The sequence below is a fragment of the Astyanax mexicanus genome, chromosome 1 (assembly GCF_023375975.1).
Source record: "Astyanax mexicanus isolate ESR-SI-001 chromosome 1, AstMex3_surface, whole genome shotgun sequence".
In the NCBI taxonomy this organism is placed as follows: Eukaryota; Metazoa; Chordata; class Actinopteri; order Characiformes; family Acestrorhamphidae; genus Astyanax; species Astyanax mexicanus.
The window spans coordinates 2,628,985-2,651,988 of record NC_064408.1 but is presented as its reverse complement, the minus strand read 5'-3'; the positions used below and the strand labels follow the sequence as shown (position 1 = coordinate 2,651,988).

Genomic DNA, 23,004 nt, shown 5'->3' with positions numbered 1-23,004 from the left:
GAAGTGTTCATTGCTATCTTACACCCAGCCAACAGTCTATTTTCACTCCTTCCTCCTGCCTTTTTTAAACAGCAGCAGATCTTCTGAATATATCTACACTGATGGGCGTGGTGTTCTGGAAATGAGGTGTGTTCAGCTACATTTCTGGAGTTTTGCTTGTTTATCTTGGTAACTGAAAATACAGGAGCTCCACTGACTGATTTGAACCCTGACAACAGTCTACAGTCAGACGTTCATCTCTATCTTGGTAACACAGGGCAGCACAAACCCAACCTTTACATCAACAATAAACAGAATACTAATTTAAATGCTGGAACTGCTGGAGCTCCTTCACAGCGTCAACCAGCAGCTCAGTTTCCTCTGCTGAGAAGAGTTTGTTGGAAACATTACTCAAAACATAAAAAGTAACAGGAGTGAATGCCAGTAACAGGAGTAAGTTCCAGTAACAGGAGTGAGTATTGTCCTCTGTTTTTTTTCAATTATGTTTGGCTCATCATTTATTCATTTGTTTAATAAATTATGGAATGCTAGTAACAGAAGTGAGTGCCAGTAAGAGGTAACAGGTGTAAGTGCCAGTAACAGGAGTGAGTGCCAGTTACAGGAGTGAGTGCCAGTGACAGGAGTGAGTGCCAGTAACAGGAGTGAGTACCAGTAAAAGAAGTGAGTTTCAGTAAAAGAAGTGAGTTTCAGTAACAGGAGTGAGTTTCAGTTACAAGAGGGAATGCTAGTGACAAGAGTGAGTGCCAGTAACAGGAGTGAGTGCCAGTAACACGAGTGAGTGCCAGTAACAGGTAGCTGCACCGTTAAAATAGCAATCCGCCAAAGTCAGAGCTCACCTGACTCTTAAAGAAAATGATGAGCAAGAGACACTCTGATTGGTTTATTTAACGTTACGCACAAAATTAAGCACATCCATGATTAATTAAGAAGATAATTATTACACGACTTTTTGTTTGCGTTTCGAGTCGGGCAAGGTGTACTTTTCCCGTCGTTACAATAGCAAAGACACATTGACACGCCCTAAATCAAGCTGTATGGTGGACAGTTGACAGCTCGCGTATAGATAAAATAGGGCCCTTGGAGTTTAATTCTTAATAAGTAATTTTATTAAATTATAGACCTATGCTTCTTCCATGCTGCACTGTTCATTATCATTATTCACATAACAACACATTACACTCAGTTAGCTAAAACCTTCATTCAGAGTGATTTACAAGGTTATTCCTATTACAGAGACGGACCAGTGTAGTGTTAGGGGTCTGGCCCAAGGACTCTTATTGGTGTAGCGCAGCATTCATTCCCCCAGAATTCAAGTCAAGTGACATTTAAAAAGCATGTTTAAAAGCAAGTCCACTAATTCCTTTAATTTTCATTTATTAATCTGCATGTTCAAATAATTGATATTTATGACAAAAAAATCACTATATATGTATTTTTTATAAGATGCAAAGCTATTTTTTGTCTTATCAAAAACTGAAATTGATCAAATTTTAATATTATTATGTAATTTATCAAACAAATGAATAAATTATGAGCCAAACAGAATTGGAAAAAACTAATATTCACATTAATAAATCAATAAACCAGAGGACAATGTTCAGTCCTGTTACTGGAACTCACTACTGTTGCTGGTACACACTCCTGTTACTGGCACTTACTCCTGTTACTGAAACTCACTCCTGTTACTAGCATTCCCTCTTGTTACTGAAACTCACTCCTGTTACTGGCACTCACTCCTGTTACTGAAACTCACTCCTGTTACTGGCACTCACTCCTGTTACTGAAACTCACTCCTGTTACTGGCACTCACTCCTGTTACTGAAACGCACTCCTGTTACTGGCACTAACTCCTGTTACTGAAACGCACTCCTGTTACTGGCACTCACTCCTGTTACTGAAACGCACTCCTGTTACTGGCACTCACTCCTGTTACTGAAACGCACTCCTGTTACTGGCACTCACTCCTGTTACTGAAACTCACTCCTGTTACTGGCACTCACTCCTGTTACTTTTTATGTTTCGAGAAACAGGACTGAGTGTGGGTGTGTGTTTATGTGTGTTAAGAACAGATCGAATCTGTTTCTTTTCCTTAGAAATTCTTTGATGTTACAGCATTTCTAATTAATTTGATACAGTGTGTGAGAGAGTGTGTGTTACCCTTAGAGCACCCAGGTTCTCCAGAAGCTGATCTGTGTTTGAGACGCCCAATAAAACAGAACTAACGCCTTCACTGCGTAAACACCACGCTGAAACACAGAGAGAGAAAACATACAGATCAAAATATTACAAATAAACACATATAAACGTTATTATTATTATTATTATTATTATTAATAAAACTCTAAATATGCAGTGACAGCACTACAGTGTGATGTATTTGGAAAGGTCTCACACTGCAGTGTTACAGCATAGAGCAACATACTGACAAAACACTGTCACATTCAGAAATGCTGCAGTACTCACACACACACACACACACACACACACTTACCGATGGCGAGTTGTGCAGCAGTGCAGCCCAGCCTGTCGGCCAGCAGGTGGAGCTCTTTGATTTTGGCCAGCTGTCTGCGGCCCTCTTCACTATACACTCTCTCCTTTAACCACTGATAACCCTGATACACACACACACACACACAATACACACACACACACACACACAAACACAGTGCAGTTAGTGTTTAAAGAATTTATAGCCTTTGTAAATTAATATGCAATCAAAAATAACTCTTTAAATTAATTTAATTTAATGATGGACAGTAGTTCCACTAGTTAATTGTGCTTTTTCACATGAAAATATCTTTACGTAAACGTAACTTTTAGTTTCTGAATCAGTTTCTCTGATTTTGCTATTTATAGGTTTATGTTTGAGTAAAATGAACATTGTTGTTTTATTCTATAAACTACAGACAACATTTCTCCCAAATTCCAAATAAAAATATTCTCATTTAGAGCATTTATTTACAGAAAATGAGAAATGACTGAAATAACAAAAAAAGATGCAGAGCTTTCAGACCTCAAATAATGCAAAGAAAACAAGTTCATATTCATAAAGTTTTAAGAGTTCAGAAATAATCAATATTTGGTGGAATAACCCTGGTTTATAATCACAGTTTTTTTATTTCATGCATCTTGGCATCATGTTCTCCTCCACCAGTCTTACACACTGCTTTTGGATAACTTTATGCTGCTTTACTCCTGGTGTAAAAATTCAAGCAGTTCAGTTTGGTGGTTTGATGGCTTGTGATCATCCATCTTCCTCTTGATTATATTCCAGAGGTTTTTAATTAGGTAAAATCAAAGAAATTCATCATTTTTAAGTGCTCTCTTATTTTTCCAGAGCTGTAAATACTCACTATATATGATATTTTGTTGCATTTATCCAACTTAAATCTTAGTCATCATAAAGCCTGATGGAATTGTTCTGAATTAGTGCAGGAGTGTTCAATATTACATTTAGTCAACACAAAGCCAACACAAATTCAATACAATAGAGATTACAGGTAAACATATACAGGTACGCAGATTGGAGGGAGGGGCTACACACTGACAGTGAGCAAGTGTGCAAATCAATGGTGCAAGGAGTCGATGGAAAATGTGCAAGATGTTTTCATGAAGGTTACAATCAGGGAGGACATGCAGTTTGGTGGGTGTCGGGTAAATGAAAATGCTGGAATGTGAACAAAAATGAATGAAAGTAAACAGGAAGAACAAGGGGTGAAAGATGAAAGGAAAACGACAAATGTGGGTCAAAACGTCCTGAAATAGTTAATGTAAAACGATTTGTATTAGCTGGGCAGAAGTAATAGAGTAGTGATTAGTAAAGGTGAATATCAGCGGTTCCTATGGCATTGCTAGGTGGTTGCCATGACATCACAGTTGGTTTCTATGTGGTTGTTTTTGTGTTGCAAAGTGGCTGATATGGTGTTGCTAGTTGGGGACCTGTCCTGAAATAGATCATGTGAAATGGATTGTATCAGTTGTAGTAGTAGCGGAGTAGATAGGTGGCTGCTAGGTAGTTAGTAACGTGAATATCTGTGGTTCTATGGTGTTGCTAGGTGGTTGCCTTGATATTACAGTTGGTTTCATGTGGTTGCTATGGTGAACAAGAATAGGTGGCTGCTAGGTAGTTAGTAATGTGAATTTCGGTGGTTATATGGTGTTGCCAAGGTGACATAAGCTATGATTAATGAATTGGTTGCTTGGTGATTACTATGTGGTAGCTAAGGTGTTGCTATGTAAAGAAAGGGGTGCATTACTGAAGTGCAGAACCCACAAGACCTACATAGTCAAACTTAAATGGACGCTAAAGAAGATAAATTCTTTAGTAGTTAAATTCTTTAGTAGTGCAGGTTGTTTTCCGTTAATGACATCATTAAGGAAAATCACGACGATTGTGATTGGCTCACTGATGACCTTACTTATGGGTAAATTGATGAAACGAGCATCCTGTTTCAGTCAGTTCAATGAGGCGTCCCTCTCATCTCTCAACTTGGCAAAATGTGTTAAATGCTTCATAGATGCATCTCTAGCACGTCTACGATCTCTCACCAGGAGGTACACTACCCAACTTTTTTTGCTTACACCTGTAATCATTTACATATCTGTCTGAGGCAGAACTGCACGCTGAGTTTTGCAGTAGTCTGCAATCCAGAACTCCGTGTCCAGAGTTCCAGTAAAGGCTGAGATGTTCAGAGGAGTTATGGATTTATCCGAGTCTCTTAAACGCTGACGGACGAGCGAAAAAAGAGAAAGAGAGAGAAAAAGAGAGAGAGAGAGAGAGAGAGAGAGAGAGAGAGCTGCTTAAAGCTGCTAAATCTCGCCCGGCCATTAGCCTGAAGAATAACACACTGCCGACAGCTGCCCTCACACCCGCAAATACGGAGCTGAGAGGAGTACATATGGAGACGGAGAGAGAGAAAGAGAGAGAGAGAGAGAGAGAGAAGTAGAAGAAATAGCTAACATGACTCACTTTCATTGCAGCTCTAGAACATTCAGGAACGCCATCGCTGTATTTCCCTGTGATCAGCCCACACGCTAACGGAGACCAGGTCATCGCTCCAACACCTGAGAGAGAGAGAGAGAGAGAGAGAGAAAAAGTAGTTAGAAAGAAAGAATAACAGCAGTATAGAGGAGTGGGGGCAAAGAAAGGGAAAAGGAAATAAAAGAAAGAAAGGATAACAAGAGAGGTCAAACACAAAATATATGTAAAAAAAAGAAAAAGGATAACATATGAGATAAGTAAGAGTAAGTAAGAGAACAAAATGAAGAAGAATAAAAAAATTAGAGAAAGAACAAAAGAAGAGATGAGAGAAAATAAAAAGAAAGAAGAAAATAAAATTGGGATAGCGATGAGGGAAAGGAATAGGAAGGAGCTGTAACAGAGGTACAGAGGATGTGAGAGGTGGTAAAGAGGTAACGAAAGGTGGTACAGAGTTTGCGAGAGCTGGTACAGATTTTGCGAGAGCTGGTACAGAGGTTGCGAGAGCTGGAACAGGGGTTGTGAGAGCTGGTACAGAGTTTGCGAGAGCTGGTACAGAGGTTGTGAGAGGTGATACAGAGGTTGTGAGAGGTGATACAGAGGTTGTGAGAGGTGATACAGAGGTTGTGAGAGCTGGTACAGAGGTTGTGAGAGGTGATACAGAGGTTGTGAGAGGTGACACAGAGGTTGTGAGAGGTAATACAGAGGTTGTGAGAGCTGGTACAGAGGTTGTGAGAGGTGGTACAGAGGTTGTGAGAGGTGGTACAGAGGTTGCGAGACGTGATACAGAGGTTGTGAGAGGAGATTCAGAGGTTGTGAAAGGTGATACAGAGGTTGTGAGAGGTGATACAGAGGTTGTGAGAGCTGGTACAGAGGTTGTGAGAGGTGGTACAGAGGTTGCGAGACGTGATACAGAGGTTGTGAGAGGAGATTCAGAGGTTGTGAAAGGTGATACAGAGGTTGTGAGAGGTGATACAGAGGTTGTGAGAGCTGGTACAGAGGTTGTGAGAGGTGGTACAGAGGTTGCGAGACGTGATACAGAGGTTGTGAGAGGAGATTCAGAGGTTGTGAAAGGTGATACAGAGGTTGTGAGAGGTGATACAGAGGTTGTGAGAGCTGGTACAGAGGTTGTGAGAGCTGGTACAGAGGTTGTGAGAGCTGGTACAGAGGTTGCGAGAGCTGGAACTGAAGAGCTGAGTTCTGCCCCTGTTTTAATCAGACCTCATTTTAAACAATTAAAACTTTCTAAACCCAGAAAGTCACTGTTCTACATTTCTTCTGCTCGGAGGGAAATGCGTCTGATCTCTGGAGTAAAACAGTTTCATTACAACAAGATGAATTCCTCTCTACTGATTCAGTGAATGAAGATGTTGTGATGTTTGTATGTTTCTCAAGAAAAAGGTATTAAATATTAAGTTAATGTTTGTGCTGTTTGTTATTCTTTAACTAACTGATTTTGTTGTAAATTATTAGTTAAATTAGCTACACTTAAACTGACCAAAAATGTACATATTGTAAAAATAATAACTTTGTTTCAGATTTGTAGTAAAGTTTATTGTTTGCTGTAAATGTCCATATTTGTTGTAAAGTTTAATGTTGGTAAAGTTACAGACTGATTTTGTTGTCAAGTTTACTGCTTATTGTAAGTTTCTGTTTTTTAGTAAAGTGTATTGTTTGTTGTAAAGTTTCAGATTTGTAGTAAAGTTTATTGCATGTAAAGTTTTAGATTTGTAGTAAAGTTTATTGCATGTAAAGTTTTAGATTTGTAGTAAAGTTTATTGATTGTTGTAAAATTTCAGATTGTAGTAAAGTAAATTGCTTGTTGTAAAGTTTCAGATTTGTAGTAAAGTTTATTGATTCTTGTAAAGTGTCAGATTTGTAGTAAAATGTATTGTTTTTTTGTAACATTTCAGATTTGTAGTAAAGTTCATTGCTTGTATTAAAGTTTCAGATTTGAAGTAAAGTTTATTTCTTGCTGTAAAGCTCCATATTTGTTGTAAAGTTTAATGTTTGTAAAGTTACCGACTGATTTTGTTGTCAAGTTTATTGTTTGTTGTAAAGTCTCAGATTTGTAGTAAAGTTTATTTCTTATTCTAATGTTTTAGATTTGAAGTAAAGTCTATTGCTTATAAAGTTTCAAATAATGTTTATTGTTCGTAAAGTTTCAGATTTTTCTACTAAAATGTATTGCTTGTTGTAAAGTCTCAGATTTTTAGTAAAGTAAATTGTTTGTAAAGTTTCACTTTTTTAGTAAAGTTTGTTGCATGTTGTATTGTTTCAGATTTGTAGTAAAATGTATTGTTTGGTGTAACGTTTCATATTTGTAGTAAAGGTTAATTTGTTTTAAAGTTTCAGATTTGTCGTAAAGTGTATTGTTTGTAAAGGTAGTTACAGTTACTGTATAGGAACTAGTTTGTGGTAAAGTAAAGTTGATTTAGCAGTAAATGTTATGATTAGTAAGAAAAACGAACTAATTCTGTGGTAAAATTCACCGTGAGTAAGTTATTAATACTGACCGATTTTGTGGTAAAGTTCGGGCAGTTGAACCTCCACTTTATCCCTCTGGAAGTAATGGTACTCGGCCTGTTCACACACCGGGGGGATCAGATTAAACTGCCGCGCTACTGAGTACGCCTCCTAGAGGGGGAAAAGGGAAAAACACAGTTTAAGATAAAAGGAAAAGGAAAATGGAATTAAAGTTTAGACTTATTTTTTGATTAATCTGTTAATCTTACCATTATCTCCATAGCACTCCAACGAGACGTCCCCCAGTACATGGCCATGCCCTGATTTATCACAAACGTCATCGCCCGGACCACCTCTATAAAACACACACATGAATATGTATTTATACATTTGGATTTGGACTATCACACAAGAGACCACCTAAAAATGATGAGTTTCTTTGATTTTACCAAATTAAAATCCTCTGGAATATAATCAAGAGGAAGATGGATGATCACAAGCCATCAAACCACCAAACTGAACTGCTTGAATCTTTGCACCAGGAGTAAAGCAGCATAAAGTTATCCAAAAGCAGTGTGTAAGACTGGTGGAGGAGAACATGATGCCAAGATGCATGAAAACTGTGATTAAAAACCAGGGTTATTCCACCAAATATTGATTATTTCTGAACTCTTAAAACTTTATGAATATGAACTTGTTTTCTTTGTATTATTTGAGGTCTGAAAGCTCTGCATCTTTTTTTGTTATTTCAGTCATTTCTCATTTTCTGTAAATAAATGCTCTAAATGACGATATTTTTATTTGGAATTTGGGAGAAATGTTGTCTGTAGTTTATAGAATAAAACAACAATGTTCATTTTACTCAAACATAAACCTATAAATAGTAAAATCAGAGAAACTGACTCCACTAATTGAATACAACCTAGACAGACGGCAACAGTCAGACGTTCATCGCTATCTTGGCAACAATAAACAGAATAGTAAATAAAATAACATTGCTGTTCCCGTAAATGAGCTGCTGGAGCTCCTTCACAGCGTCAACCAGCAGCTCAGTTTCCTCTGCTGAGAAGAGTTTGTTGGACACGTCCAGGTAGCTGCACCGTTACAATAGCAATCCACCAAAGTCAGAGCTCACCTGATCTACTCTTAAAGAGAATGATGAGCAAGAGACACTCTGATTGGTTTATTTCATGTTACGCCCAAAATTAACCACACCCATCATTAATTAAGAGAATTAGTACATGCATTCATTGGAAGGGGTGTCTACAGATGTTTTGATGTATAGTGGAAGTGCTATACATGTCTTGAATATGAATATGCTGAATGATTATGACTGATGTGATTATTGATTGATGATTATTGATTATAGTATTGAAAACTGTCTTACCTTCCATTGGACTGTTGACGTCATTACGATTGGCGAAGACGATGTCTACATAATCCAACTGGAGTCTGGACAAAGATCCTCGAAGACCTGAGGAATAATATCAACTTTATTAATGATTTTGATAAACATATATATATATACAGCTCTGTAAAAAATGAAGAGAGCACTTCAGTTTCTGAATCAGTTTCTCTGATTTCACTATTTATAGGTTTATGTTTGAGTAAAATGAACATTGTTGTTTTATTCTATAAACTACAGACAACATTTCTCCCAAATTCCACATAAAAATATTCTCATTTAGAGCATTTATTTACAGAAAATGAGATATGACTGAAATAACAAAAAAGAAGCAGAGCTTTCAGACCTCAAATAATGCAAAGAAAACAAGTTCATATTCATAAAGTTTTAAGAGTTCAGAAATAATCAATATTTGGTGGAATAACCCTGGTTGGTTTTCAATCACAGTTTTTTTCATGCATCTTGGCATCATGTTCTCCTCCACCAGTCTTACACACTGCTTTTGGATAACTTTATGCTGCTTTACTCCTGGAGCAAAAATTCAAGCAGTTCAGTTTGGTGGTTTGATGGCTTGTGATCATCCATCTTCCTCTTGATTATATTCCAGAGGTTTTCAATTTGGTAAAATCAAAGAAACTCATCATTTTTAAGTGATCTCTTATTTAGAGCTGTAAATGCAGTTTACCCCATTAGAGCTGTAACAATGCAATGATGCAACTATTATTATATCATTATAATGCTATTTAATGAAACAATAGTGATTAAATTATATAACTCTTACATAACACAGACAGTTCCTTCATCTGCCATGTTAGGTGTATATACACAGTAAAATAGTAAAATAATAAAAAACAAGTGATTTGTGAGATTTTATTGATTTTAAACAGAACTCTACCTTCAATAATGTGTTTTCTGGACAGGCCTCTCTCTGTCTCCGCCCTGCAGGTAGAAAGTGGAAGTGTTAGAGATTTACAAATTATTTACTAAGAAAAACGTACGAAAAACATTTAAAAATAATAATTATGAAGTATATCTATGATGAGAGCCTCATTAACCAACTGTTCTTAAGAAGACATAAATAGTTTAAAACCATTTTTTACAAAGATTTCTTATATTTCTTTTATTTGAGGTGTGTTCCATTTTTAGATGCACTTTAAGATTCATCATTATAAGACTTTTTTTTTTCTAAAGAAAATTATGATAATTTTTTTTTAAGTATAACTATTTATCTTAAGTGTAAAATTTAAAAAAGCTAATGTAAGGAAAAATGACTTAAACAGAGCCCATATTCCATATTTCCTTGAAATTATCTTGTTTTTTCCTGAAATTAACTTAGAAGGATTGTACTGGTTTCAAACTGGAGCTGGGCAATATGAAGATACTTTATTGTATAGAGAGACATTTTTGTATTTTATCGACAACACGCTTTAGTAAGAATATTGAGTGTAATTAGTGCTGATTAATTAGATAATCTATCCCAAAACGTTAATAAAAATCACAGTTTTTTTATTAAACAATGGTTTAATAGCATTTTTTTTTACGAATCTGACATTACTGACGCATTTTGTCTAGGTGTAAAAACATTACAATAAATACTACATCATAAAAATGACTTTTTATTTTTACACAACAGGCAGAGGCTTTTATATATACATTATTTTTAAATATACTTACTGTCCACCCCAGTAGATCTTAGTGGTTACTACAAAACTGGATCTCCTGCAAAAACACAGTAAATAAAGATAAGGTGAGTCTGATACCTGTTAAAGCACCTGATACACATTTTATACAGTGAGTTTTTCTTTGTGTAAAAGTATTTTCCAGTATTTTATTTTCAGTATTTTCATACTTGAGTACCAAGTTTAGCTCTCCAGTTTTAGCTTTAACTCTCCAGGTTTAGCTTTAACTTTCCCGGTTTGGCTTAAAACTCTCCAAGTTTAGCTTTAACTCTCCATATTTAGCTTTACCTCTCCAGGTTTAGCTTTACCTCTCCAGGTTTAGCTTTAACCCTCCAGTTTTAGCTTTAACTCTCCAGGTTTAGCTTTAACTCTCCAGGATTAGCTTTAACCCTCCAGTTTTAGCTTTAACTCTCCAGGTTTAGCTTTAACTCTCCAGGTTTAGCTTGATCAGTTTTAGCTTTAACTCTCCAGGTTTAGCTTTAACTCTCCAGGTTTAGCTTGATCTCTCCAGTTTTAGCTTTAACTCTCCAGGTTTAGCTTTAACTCTCCAGTTTTAGCTTTAACTCTCCAGGTTTAGCTTTAACTCTCCAGATTTAGCTTTAACTCTCCAGTTTTAGCTTTACCTCTCCCGGTTTAGCTTTAACTCTCCAGATTTAGCTTTAACTCTCCAGTTTTAGCTTTAACTCTCCAGGTTTAGCTTTAACTCTCCATGTTTAGATTTAACTCTCCAAGTTCAGCTTTAACTCTCCAGGTTTAGCTTTAACTCCCTGGTTTAACTATAGCTCTCCAGGTTTAGCTTTAACTCCCTGGTTTAACTATAGCTCTCCCGGTTTAGCTTTAGCTCTCCAGATTTAGCTTCAGCTCTCCAGGTTTAGCTTTAACTCCCTCGTTTAACTATAGCTCTCCTGGTTTAACTTTAGCTCTTAAATAAAGATAAGGTGAGTCTGATACCTGTTAAAGCACCTGATACACATTTTATACAGTGAGTTTTTCTTTGTGTAAAAGTATTTTCCAGTATTTTATTTTCAGTATTTTCATACTTGAGTACCAAGTTTAGCTCTCCAGGTTCAGCTTTAACTCTCCAGGTTTAGCTTTAACACTCCAGGTTTAGCTTTAACTTTCCCGGTTTGGCTTAAAACTCTCCAGGTTTAGCTTTACCTCTCCAGGTTTCGTTTTACCTTTTCAGGTGTAGCTTTAACTCTCCAGGTTTAGCTTTAACTCTTCAGGTTTAGCTTTATCTCTCCATATTTAGCTTTAACTCTCCTGGTTTAGCTTTAACTCTCCAGATTTAGCTTTAACTCTCCAGTTTTAGCTTTAACTCTCCAGGTTTAGCTTTAACTCTCCTGGTTTAGTTTTAGCTCTCCAGGTTTAGCTTTAACTCTCCTGGTTTAGTTTTAGCTCTCCAGGTTTAGCTTTAACTCTCCTGGCTTAGCTTTAACTCTCCTGGTTTAGTTTTAGCTCTCCAGGTTTAGCTTTAACTCTCCAGGTTTAGCTTTAACTCTCCAGTTTTAGCTTTAACTCTCCTGGTTTAGCTTTAACTCTCCAGGTTTAGTTTTAGCTCTCCAGGTTTAGCTTTAACTCTCCAGGTTTAGTTTTAGCTCTCCAGGTTTAGCTTTAACTCTCCTGGTTTAGCTTTAACTCTCCAGGTTTAGCTTTAACTCTCCAGGTTTAGCTTTAACTCTCCAGGTTTAGCTTTAACTCTCCAGGTTTAGTTTTAGCTCTCCAGGTTTAGCTTTAACTCTCCTGGTTTAGCTTTAACTCTCCAGGTTTAGCTTTAACTCTCCAGGTTTAGCTTTAACTCCCCAGGTTTAGCTTTAACTCTCCTGGTTTAGCTTTAACTCTCCAGGTTTAGCTTTAACTCTCCTGGTTTAGCTTTAACTCTCCTGGTTTAGCTTTAACTCTCCAAGTTTAGCTTTAACTCTCCTTATTCAGCTTTAGCTCTCCAGGTTTAGCTTTAACTCTCCAAGTTTAGCTTTAGCTCTCCATGTTTAGCTTTATCTCTCCAGGTTTAGCTTTAACTCTCCAGGTTTAGCTTTAACTCTCCTGGTTTAGCTTTAACTCTCCAAGTTTAGCTTTAACTCTCCTTATTCAGCTTTAGCTCTCCAGGTTTAGCTTTAACTCTCCAAGTTTAGCTTTAGCTCTCCATGTTTAGCTTTATCTCTCCAGGTTTAGCTTTAACTCTCCAGGTTTAGCTTCAGCTCTCCATGTTTAGCTTTATCTCTCCAGGTTTATCTTTAACTCTCTATGTTTAGCTTTAATTCTTTAGGTTTAGCTTTAACTCTCCAGGTTTAGCTTTAACTCTCCAGGTTTAGCTTTAACTCAACAGGATTCTTTTAGCCTTAAACCTTAACTACTTTTAGGACAGCCTATTCTACGTTAAGAGGAGAGCAATACTGGTGAAATACAGCATTTATATTAGATTTTGAAAATATATTAATAAGATATAGATTGTATATTTACATTTTAACCACAAATAACCTCAGGTTTAGATTTATGAGATCACACAGAGTACAGAACAGTGTGCAGCAGTGTTTGGTGAGGAGCGCTGCAGTTCTGCAGTAGAGGAAGAGGAAGACGAATGAACGCTGAATAAACTTCTAAACACAGCAGATGGATGGGAATGCTGCTCTGTGTTCCGGAGCGTCGGGAACGTCGGGATTGGGTGGGGGGGTAACGGATGGAGCAGTAATGGGTCCGGCGGGTTATTCTCATGCCTCTGAATGGAAGTGGAAATGTGAGTAATGCCGTAACGGCCGCGGAATACGGGCTCACCTCCAGCCTTTCTTCTTAATAATATTACCCAGAGTGATCTCAGCCCTGCGGAGAGAGAGAGAGAGAGAGAGAGAGAGAGAGAGAGAGAGAGAGAGAGAGAGAGACTGTAAATAACAGTCGGTCGGTCGGTTGGGGTTGAGCTATAAAACAGCACGGCCTCACATTCATCATGTTTATGCAAAAACAGAAGAGAAGCAAGAAGAATGAAGGAGTGCAAGAGAAGAACGTGCTCTCTGGAGCCCATCTGTCCATCCATCTATCTCTCCATCCATCTATCCATTCAAACATCCATCCTTACATCCAACCATCTACTTATCCATACATTTATACATTTATTCATCTCTCCACCTACCCATCTATCCATCCATTCACCTATCCATACATTAATCCATTCATTCATCTGTTCACCTACCCATCTATACATCAATTCATCCATCCATCCACCTTTCCATACATCAATCCATCAACCTGTCTATCTATGAATTTCCCCAACCATTCATTTATCCATCCACCAACACATCTATCCATACATCAATACATTCATTTATCTATTCATTCTTCCATCAATTTATCCATCCATTCATCTATCCACCTATCTTTCTATCCATACATCAATCCATTCATTCATCTGTCCATCAACCTATCTACGAATTCCCCCAAACATACATTTATCCATGCACCTACCCATCTATCCATGCATCCATCCATGCATCGATCCATCTATCCATCCATCCATCCATCCATCCACCCACCTATTCATCATTCATTTATCCATGCATCCATCCATTCATCCATCCATGCATCAATCCATCCATCCACCTATTCATGTATCCATACATTACAGTTTTTCTCAATTGGTTTGGCTCATTTCTTGAAACTGAGATGACATTCCTATAACTAAAAGGTAAATTGGCCAAACAGACTTACAGTTCTTCACAACACTTCAGATAACCAGCAAAATGTCATATGTCTCCCAAAACGTTCATTCTTGCTTCAAAATGAAGTCTTTCTCCCATATAAATAGTCAGTACAATAAAAATGGCATAGATCCTTCTCAATTGCTTTGGCACATTTTCATTCATTTTGTCCATCTGTCAAAATAAACTGGACGGTGCAGCAAAACTACATGGATCCTCATCACTGCTCATATCGCTCCAAAAACAGTTTACCCATGTGTCAAAACTAATTTCCTTTCTCACACAAATCATCAGTGCCCCCAAAATGCATTGTCCCTTTGGCATTGTGTAAGTACTGCAAGTCAAAATGCTTAGATGTTTTGTCTTTATGGCAGAGGTCTAGCTAAAGGAATACGATTTTCACACCACACACACTGCACTCATTCTGCTGAGGAAATTGTAACTATTTTTATTTACAAGTACATCTTTACACATTACTGTAGGTAGAAAGAAAAGAAAAATACTAAGGAAAATGTATCAAATATACTATGTATACAAATTACAAAAACCTGCAAAAACAAAACAAAATACATTACAGTAGGTAAAAAAATAGTCAAGCATCACAAATGCAATACAGTAACATTCTGACTACTCTGTGTCACTCCCCTCTCTCCATCACCTTCCTGGCCATCCATCCGCTGCAGTCTGTTTGGCCATAAATTCTCATCAACATTGCATCTGATATGTTCTTTAGCAATGCACTGTGGGAAGAATGCCTGAGCCATCCTCTACACTGATCGCCACAGGACTATATAATCATTATATCATCACAGGACTATATCATCGTTATATCATCACAGGACTAGCATCAAAGAACTAGCACCAGGCCAAGATGTATACAGTGGATAGAAAAAGTCTACACACCCCTGTTCAAATGGTAGGTTTTTGTGATGTAAAAAAAAATACAATAAGACAAATAATTTCTACCTATAATGTGACCTATAACCTGTACAATGCAATTGAAAAACAAACAGAAATCTTTCAGGGAGGTGAAGTAAAAATAAACAACTGAGATATTGAGGTTGCATAAGTGTGCACACCCTTTTATAACTAGGGGTGTTGCTGTGTTCAAATTTAACCAATAACCTTCGAACTCACTTTAAATTGGAGTCAGCACACACCTGTCAACAATTAAAGTGCCTCTGATCAACTCCAAATAAAGTTTAACTGTTCTAGTAGGCTTGTCCTGATATTTTTGTAGCCACATCTTTCAGCACAAGCCATGGTCCACAAAGAGATGCCAGAGCATCAGAGGTATCTCATTATTCATAGATATCAGTCAGGTGAAGGCTACAAAAGTCATTAAATATACCATGGAACACTTTGAAGACTGTCATCATCAAGTGGAGAAAACATGGCACAACAAGACATTACCAAGAACAAGACATTTGACAAAAATTGATGATAAGACAAGAAGAAAATTGGTCAAGGAGGCTGCCAAGAGGCCGACAGCAGCACTGAAGGAGCTGCAAGAATTTCTGGCAAGTACTGGCTGTGCAGTACATGTGACAACAATCTGCCGACTTCTTCATATGTCTGTGCAAAACAAACATCCAGAAAACATCTAAGCTCTACTTAATTCTCCAAAAATTCATCTGATATCTACCAAACGCATGTGGGAAAATGTGTTATGGTTTAATGAAACCAAGGTTAAACGTTTTGGACATAATTCCAAAAGGTATATTAGGCGCAAAAGCAACACTGCTCGTCACCAAAAGAACAGCATACCTACAGTGAAGCATGGTGGTGGCAGCATCATACTTTGGGGCTGTTTTTCTTCAGCTGGAACTGGGGCTTTATTCAGGGTGGACGGAATTTTGAACAGTTCCAAATACCAGTCAGTATTGGCAAAAACCTTCGGCCTCTGGTAGAAAACTGAAGATGAAAAGGAACTTCATCTTTCAGCACAACAATGACACAAAGGACACATCTAAATCAACAAAAGAATGGCTTCAGCGGTATAAGATTAAGGCTTTGGAATGGCCCAGCCTGAATCCAGACCTGAATCCCATTGAACATCTGTGGGGTAATCTGAAGAGGGCTGGGCACAGGAGATGCCCTCACATTTTGTCAGATTTTGAGCAGTTGATGCAAAGAAGAGTGGGCAAATTTTGCCACATCAAGATGTGTCACGCTGATAGGTTCCTACCCAAAAAGACTGAGTGCTGTAATAAATGCAAAAGATGTTGCAACAAAGTATTAGTTATATGTATTTAACCAGGTGATTTTAAGTTTTTTGTTTTATATTTTTTCGCTGTAAAGATTTATGTTTGTTTTTCAATTGCATTGTACAGGTTATAGGTCACATTAAATGTGAAAAAAGTTATGAAATTATTTGTCTTGCTTAAATTTTTTTACAACACAAAAACCTGGCATTTGAACAGGGGTGTGTAGACTTTTTATATCCACTGTATATAGAGCAATGCCAGCATTCAAAATAATAGACAACAAACTGATGGATTGGTCACCAGTAATGTGGGACACTCATTTTCGTCAAAACCTGCTTTCACCTGTTACCTACTCACCTGATTGTAATGAATTTATGAAATGTTCCAAAATATGTGTTCTGTATTGTATTACAATTTCTTAATCCATTTTGAGAATTGAGCAGACTATTCTGCAGATGATGACTTATATGATGAAATTGTGCTGACATGTTTTGAAGAGAACAACCATTACACTGAGAACTAACCAATTAAGATAGATCAACTAGATGCATTCTTTTGGAAAATGTACTAAATGTAGGATGATTGTGTTAAGTGTAGGCTACTTGTACAAAACCATTTGCAAAGATGTACTAAGTGCTTAAGACATGTACAAAGCATTTGAAATGTGATGAAAGCAATGAGAAATGCCATTCTGTTATGAGAAACTGCAAGTTAGTTTGGGAATTTGTCCATGTTATTTTGAGAATGTCATCTCAGTTTCAAGAAATGAGCCAAACCAATGGAGAAAAACTGTAATACATTAATTCATTTGTTCACCTACCCATCTATCTATACATCAATTCATTCATTCATCTATCCATCAACCTATCTATAAATTCCCCCAATCATCCACTTACCCATCCACCTACCCTTCTCCCATCTATTCATACATCAATCCATTCATTCATCTATCCATCCTTCTATCTATTTATCCATCCATCCATCTATCCATGCATTAATCCATGTTTTCATTTGTCCACCTACCCACCTATCCATCCATCCATCCATCCATCCACCTACCTATGTATCCATGCATTTATCCATCCAATTAATCTATTCATCCTTTCATCCACCTTTCCTTCTATCCATACATCAATCCATCCATTCATCTGTCCATCAACCTATCTAAAAATTTCCCCAATCATCCATCCACCCATCAATCTATTCATTCATCTATGAATCCTTCCATGCATTCATCTGTCCATCCACCTATACATCAATTCATCCAATATATCCATCCAGCTACACCATCTATCCATTCATTCATGCACCTGTCTATCTACAAATCCCCCAATCATCCATTTATCCATCCACCTTCCCATCTATCCATACATCAATCTAATCTGTCTATTTATATCTATATGCAGCTATCCATAAACATGATCTACGCACTCATTTATCATCTATTCTTCTATCCATTCACATACTCATCTATCCATACATTGATCTATCCATCTTTCTATTCATTTATCTATGCATCCATCCATCAACTTTTTCTTCCATCCATACATTCATCCATTTATAAACTTCTTAATCCTTCCATATATGATCCGTTAATCCATATTCAATTCCTCATAAACACTTTCATCTTACTATGTTTATCTATCTATCTCCATCCATCCATCCATCCATCCATCATTCATCTCTTTAAACCTTAAACCTTAAACCTCTAAATCTATTAAACGATTTATTAATGTATTTATCTCTGGCATGGTGCCAGAAGGCACATGTCTACCTGTACCAGAGCATCTTATTCCATTAGCAGCACTTCTCTACAGACACACACACACACACACACACTCTCTCAGGTGAATCAGTGAGGTGTGTATCTTACCTGCCCGAGGCGTAAACCTCTGCAGTGTCGAACAGGTTCACTCCGTTCTCGTACGCTATAGTCATCAGATTCTCCGCCATCTGAGAACACAGCACACGTTACCACCGGCCACTTTATCAGAAACACTCACCAACCCTGTGCTTCCACTCACTGGCCACTTTATCAGAAACACCCACCAACCCAGCTCACTTTATCAGATGAGCTCCAGTCACTAACTGTTCATCACATCAGTGAGGTGGAGTTAGAGGAGAGGCGTTTCTGATAAAGTGGCCGGGGAGAGCATAAAGACTTAAAGAGGGCACATTAATGCAGACTCTAATGAGAAACCTATTACACCCATCACATCCTGATAATAACTCTAATCACAACTCTAATCATAACTCTAATCACATCTCTAATCACAACTCTACTCATAACTCTAATCACAACTCTAATCACAACTCTAATCACAACTCTAATCACATCTCTAATCACAACTCTACATAACCTACAGATAATAACACTCACCTCATCTGATATCTGAGAACCAAAGGTCACCCACGTCCCTGAGAGAGAGAGAGAGAGAGAGAACGAGAGAGAGAGAACGAGAGAGAGAGATAGAGAGAGAGAGAGATAGAGAGAGAGAAAGAGAAAGAGAGAGAGAGAGGGAGAGAGAGAGAGAGAGAACGAGAGAGAGAGATAGAGAGAGAGAGATAGAGAGAGAGAAAGAGAGATAGAGAGAGAGAGAGATAGGGAGAGAGACAGAGAGAGAGAAAGAGAGATAGAGAGAGAGATAGAGAGAGAGAGAGAGAAAGAGAGATAGAGAGAGAGAGAGATAGAGAGAGAGAGATAGAGAGAGTTTAGCTTATCTTTACTTCTTTTTTTCTGTGTATAGGAGGTTATTTAGCTGCTTGGTTATGTATTTTTTCATAAATATATTGTAACTAATACATTTACTTTTTTTTACAATTTTATTTAATCACAAAAGCAAATAAGTAATGGCTATCATTACTGCTACTGAGCGCTGATTGGCTATCATTACTGCTACTGAGCGCTGATTGGCTATCATTACTGCTACTGAGCGCTGACTGGCTATCATTACTGCTACTGAGCGCTGATTGGCTATTATTACTACTACTGCGTGCTGATTGCCTATCATTACTAATACTGAGTGCTGATTGGCTATCATTACTAATACTGAGTGCTGATTGGCTATCATTACTAATACTGAGTGCTGATTGGCTATCATTATTGCTACTGAGTGCTGATTGGCTATCATTACTGCTACTGCATGCTGATTGGCTATCATTACTAATACTGAGTGCTGATTGGCTATCATTACTGCTACTGAGCGCTGACTGGCTATTATTACTACCACTTAATGCTGATTAGCTATTATTACTGCTACTGCATGCTGATTGCCTATCATTACTAATACTGAGTGCTGATTGGCTATCATTATTTCTACTGAGTGCTGATTGGCTATCATTACTGCTACTGAGTGCTGATTGGCTATCATTACTGCTACTGAGCGCTGACTGGCTATCATTACTGCTACTGAGCACTGATTGGCTATCATTCCTACTACTGAGTGCTGATTGGCTTTCATTACTACTACTATGTGATGAGCGCTTGGTATTACTACTACTTAATGCAATTAGTTTATAGTATGATTATTACCGAATGCTGACTGGCTAGTATTACTGCTACTGAGTGCTGATTGGCTGGCATTACTACTAATGGGCTTCCATTACTCACCGAGGCCCAAACAAGACACACGTAGACCTGATTTCCCCAGGTTTCTGAAAAAGAAAGAGAGAGAGAGAGTTAAATAAACCATCCTCCTCTCTAAATACAGATGTCAGTGGCAGAAATCTGCAGTGTGTGTGAGAGAGTGTGTGTGTGTGTGTGTGTGAGAGAGAGAGTGTGTGTGTGTGTGAGTGTGTTCCTCCGAGTGCTGACCTTGGTGGACACTGAATGTCTTAACTGTCGCTCTCCCTGTTCTCTGGCTCTGCACCGCAATTACAGCCATAATGTCCCCAGAGCCGGTACACCTCCAATAACCCCCCTAACACCACCCCAACACCACCCCCCCACCCCACGCTCCGGTTCTGTCACGCCTCGCTGTGCCCACTAGCCAGATTGGGCTGTTTCCTCCACAAACGGGCTATTTTTAATCAGGCTGGGCTGAAACAGCCGCCGGCCGGAACATTTCATATTCAGCTGTTTTATTGACACAAAACCCGGCGTATAATTTTTCATAAATGTATAATCCCTTTTCATTAAATCACTTTCATTTATTCAACTCATACATGTAGAGACAGAGGGGCTGTAGGGCGTTTAGGGGGAGAAACAGTCAATATGGCAACCCAAAACCCAAGCAAAAAAATTTATTATAATAATAATTAATTAACAACCTTGAACATAATCTGGCAAAGCTATAGGCAATCTGGCAACCTTCAAACAATCTTAACTGGCAAACGGCAGTATTAAACCCAATTTTTTAAAGCAATGTTGAACAAACCTGGCAACTCTGCATCTAAGCAAAAAAACACTGAACATAATCTTGCAACATTTAATACCATGTTGAACCAAACTGGCAACACGAGAATCTATCCTGGCAATGCTGAATGTATCTGGCAACTCTCCATCTAATCTAACAACCTTGAACATAATCTGGCAACACTGACTACAATCTGGCAAAAGCTCAATACAATCTGGCAACCCTGAAATTTTAGCTGGCAATTAAGATTCTTAGCAATGTTGAACCAACCTGGCAACTTATACCCAATTTGGCAACTATTTAATTTACCCCTAAATCTAATCTGGCAACACTGAATTCATTTTGGCAACTCTGTATCTAATCTAACATCCTTAAACATAATATATCAACACTAACTACAATCTGGCAAAGCTCAATGCAATCTGGCAACCTTAAATCCAACCTGGCAACTATAAATCTGGCAACCCTTAACAAAGTCTGGCCATGACAAATCCAATCCTAACCCTAAACACAGTTTAATAATTAACAAATAATTTAGCAATGTAAATCTCGCAAATTTTAACGGAAAGTGTTTTTTCTGTTGCCAAGATAGCAATACGCCAGAAATTTACCTGAACACACCTCATTTCCAGAGCACCACACCCATCAGTGTAGATATATTCAGAAGCTCTGCTGCTAATTAAACAAGGAAAATAGACTCTTAGCGGGGTGTAAGATAGCAATGAGCATCATGATGCGCCTGAGTAGTGTAATTCTGAACAAAATCTGGCAACCTTGACTTTTACTTATGTTGAATCAATCTGCCAAACCTGACTCACATCTAACACATATGATTGCACTCTGAATTTGACTCAATTTGGCAACCTTGCATCTAAACCGACAATCCTAAAACTGACCTTCGCTAAAAGTGAATAATTACTGCTAACCTTAAACACAATTTGGCAACCCACAGTGCAATCTGGCAACCTTTAAACTGAATATTCATTGTACCTGAACTTACAAATTAATTAAATTAAATTAATTGAAGTCTATAAAATGACTGGCAACCCAATCCAATCTGGCAACCCAGAGCTGTAGTTTAAGACTGTGTTGGAGTGAAGAGTTCAGGATCTGAATAAACCGTAGTGAGCAAATGCGGGAGGGAGGGTATCGGTGCCAGCTGGATAGAGACACCTGGGTCTAGAAGACAGTGTACGCACACACACACACACACACACACACACACTACACACACACAATAAATTAATAAATAAATAAATATCAAAGCAACACAGAGCAACAGAAACACACACTGGCTATTTTTGTTCTCCTGTCCAGACTATATTTAGAAATGCTGCGAATATGAAAGCGATTGTTGTGTCTGTGTGTTTGTGTGTGTGTGTGTGTTTGTGTGTGTGTGTGTCTCTGTGTGTGTGTGTGTGTGTGTGTGTGTGCGTGTGCGCACTAGACTATTCATTATGTTGGTGTAGATGTATTGCCAGCTTGGGAACAGAGGACTTTTTTAAATTAGGGCCATGAATCATTAACACCATCTAAACCAGCAAAACCAGCACAGATCTGTTCATCCCAGAGAGAGAGAGAGAGAGAGAGAGAGAGAGAGAGAGAGAGAGAGAGAGAGAACCAGAACGAGAACTAATTAGATAATAAGAGACAATCCAAAGAGAAAAGGACAAAGAAGATGTATGAAAAAAATGTATGAAAATAATGCACCAGATTTCTGCAGAAATGTGTCCTAATCTGTTGTGTCCTAATATGGCAACCATTTAATCCAATTTGGCAATTTTTAACTCAATCTGGCAAAGCTCAATCTATACTGGCAAACCTGTATCTAATCTGATCTACTCTAATTCAGCATTGTGTTTGACAAACCTGGCAACCCTGCATCTAAGCACAGGTTCTTTAACATAATCTGCCAACACTCATTTAATCTGGCAACCCCGACTACGATCTGGCAACACTGGCGATCTGGCAACCCTGACAATGATCTGGTAACCTCGAATTCAGTCTGGCAACCCAGCAACTAAGAACCTTCAACATAATCTGACAACACTCATTTCAATCGGGCAATCCTGACTACGATCTGGCAACGCTGGCAATATGGCAACCCTGACCACGATCTGATAACCTTAAAAATTTTAATTTGGCAACCCTGCAGCTATACTAAGAACCTTCAAAATAATCTGCCAGCATTCATTTCAATCTGGAAACCCCGACTACGATCTGGC

General features: G+C 37.9%; 2 protein-coding genes and 1 long non-coding RNA gene across 5 annotated transcripts in view; 1 reads left to right on the top strand and 2 right to left on the bottom strand.

The window, feature by feature from the left end:
• The window catches only part of rnf167 (ring finger protein 167), a 222,450-nt gene that overhangs the window by 112,408 nt on the left and 87,038 nt on the right, over positions 1–23,004 (bottom strand). The window lies entirely within an intron of this gene.
• Positions 1–23,004, bottom strand: part of LOC111191401 (voltage-gated potassium channel subunit beta-3) — a 61,070-nt gene that overhangs the window by 6,146 nt on the left and 31,920 nt on the right. The window contains exons 2-13 of the mRNA XM_049465511.1: positions 20,035–20,078; positions 18,805–18,842; positions 18,298–18,377; positions 13,301–13,345; positions 10,524–10,568; positions 9,745–9,788; positions 8,832–8,918; positions 7,714–7,799; positions 7,495–7,615; positions 4,970–5,064; positions 2,492–2,612; positions 2,158–2,246 (exon numbers count right to left, since the gene is read on the bottom strand). Of these exons, the coding sequence (XP_049321468.1) occupies positions 2,158–2,246; positions 2,492–2,612; positions 4,970–5,064; positions 7,495–7,615; positions 7,714–7,799; positions 8,832–8,918; positions 9,745–9,788; positions 10,524–10,568; positions 13,301–13,345; positions 18,298–18,377; positions 18,805–18,842; positions 20,035–20,078 (895 nt within the window). The remainder of the gene's footprint in view (positions 1–2,157; positions 2,247–2,491; positions 2,613–4,969; positions 5,065–7,494; positions 7,616–7,713; positions 7,800–8,831; positions 8,919–9,744; positions 9,789–10,523; positions 10,569–13,300; positions 13,346–18,297; positions 18,378–18,804; positions 18,843–20,034; positions 20,079–23,004) is intronic.
• On the top strand, positions 5,106–6,591 carry LOC125782252 (uncharacterized). 2 transcript variants are annotated; one of them, XR_007424867.1, is made up of 4 exons: positions 5,106–5,748; positions 5,833–5,874; positions 5,959–6,010; positions 6,116–6,591. It is a non-coding gene; the product is annotated as an uncharacterized LOC125782252 (long non-coding RNA). The 2 variants fall into 2 exon arrangements; XR_007424866.1 differs by having other exon boundaries at positions 6,095–6,160.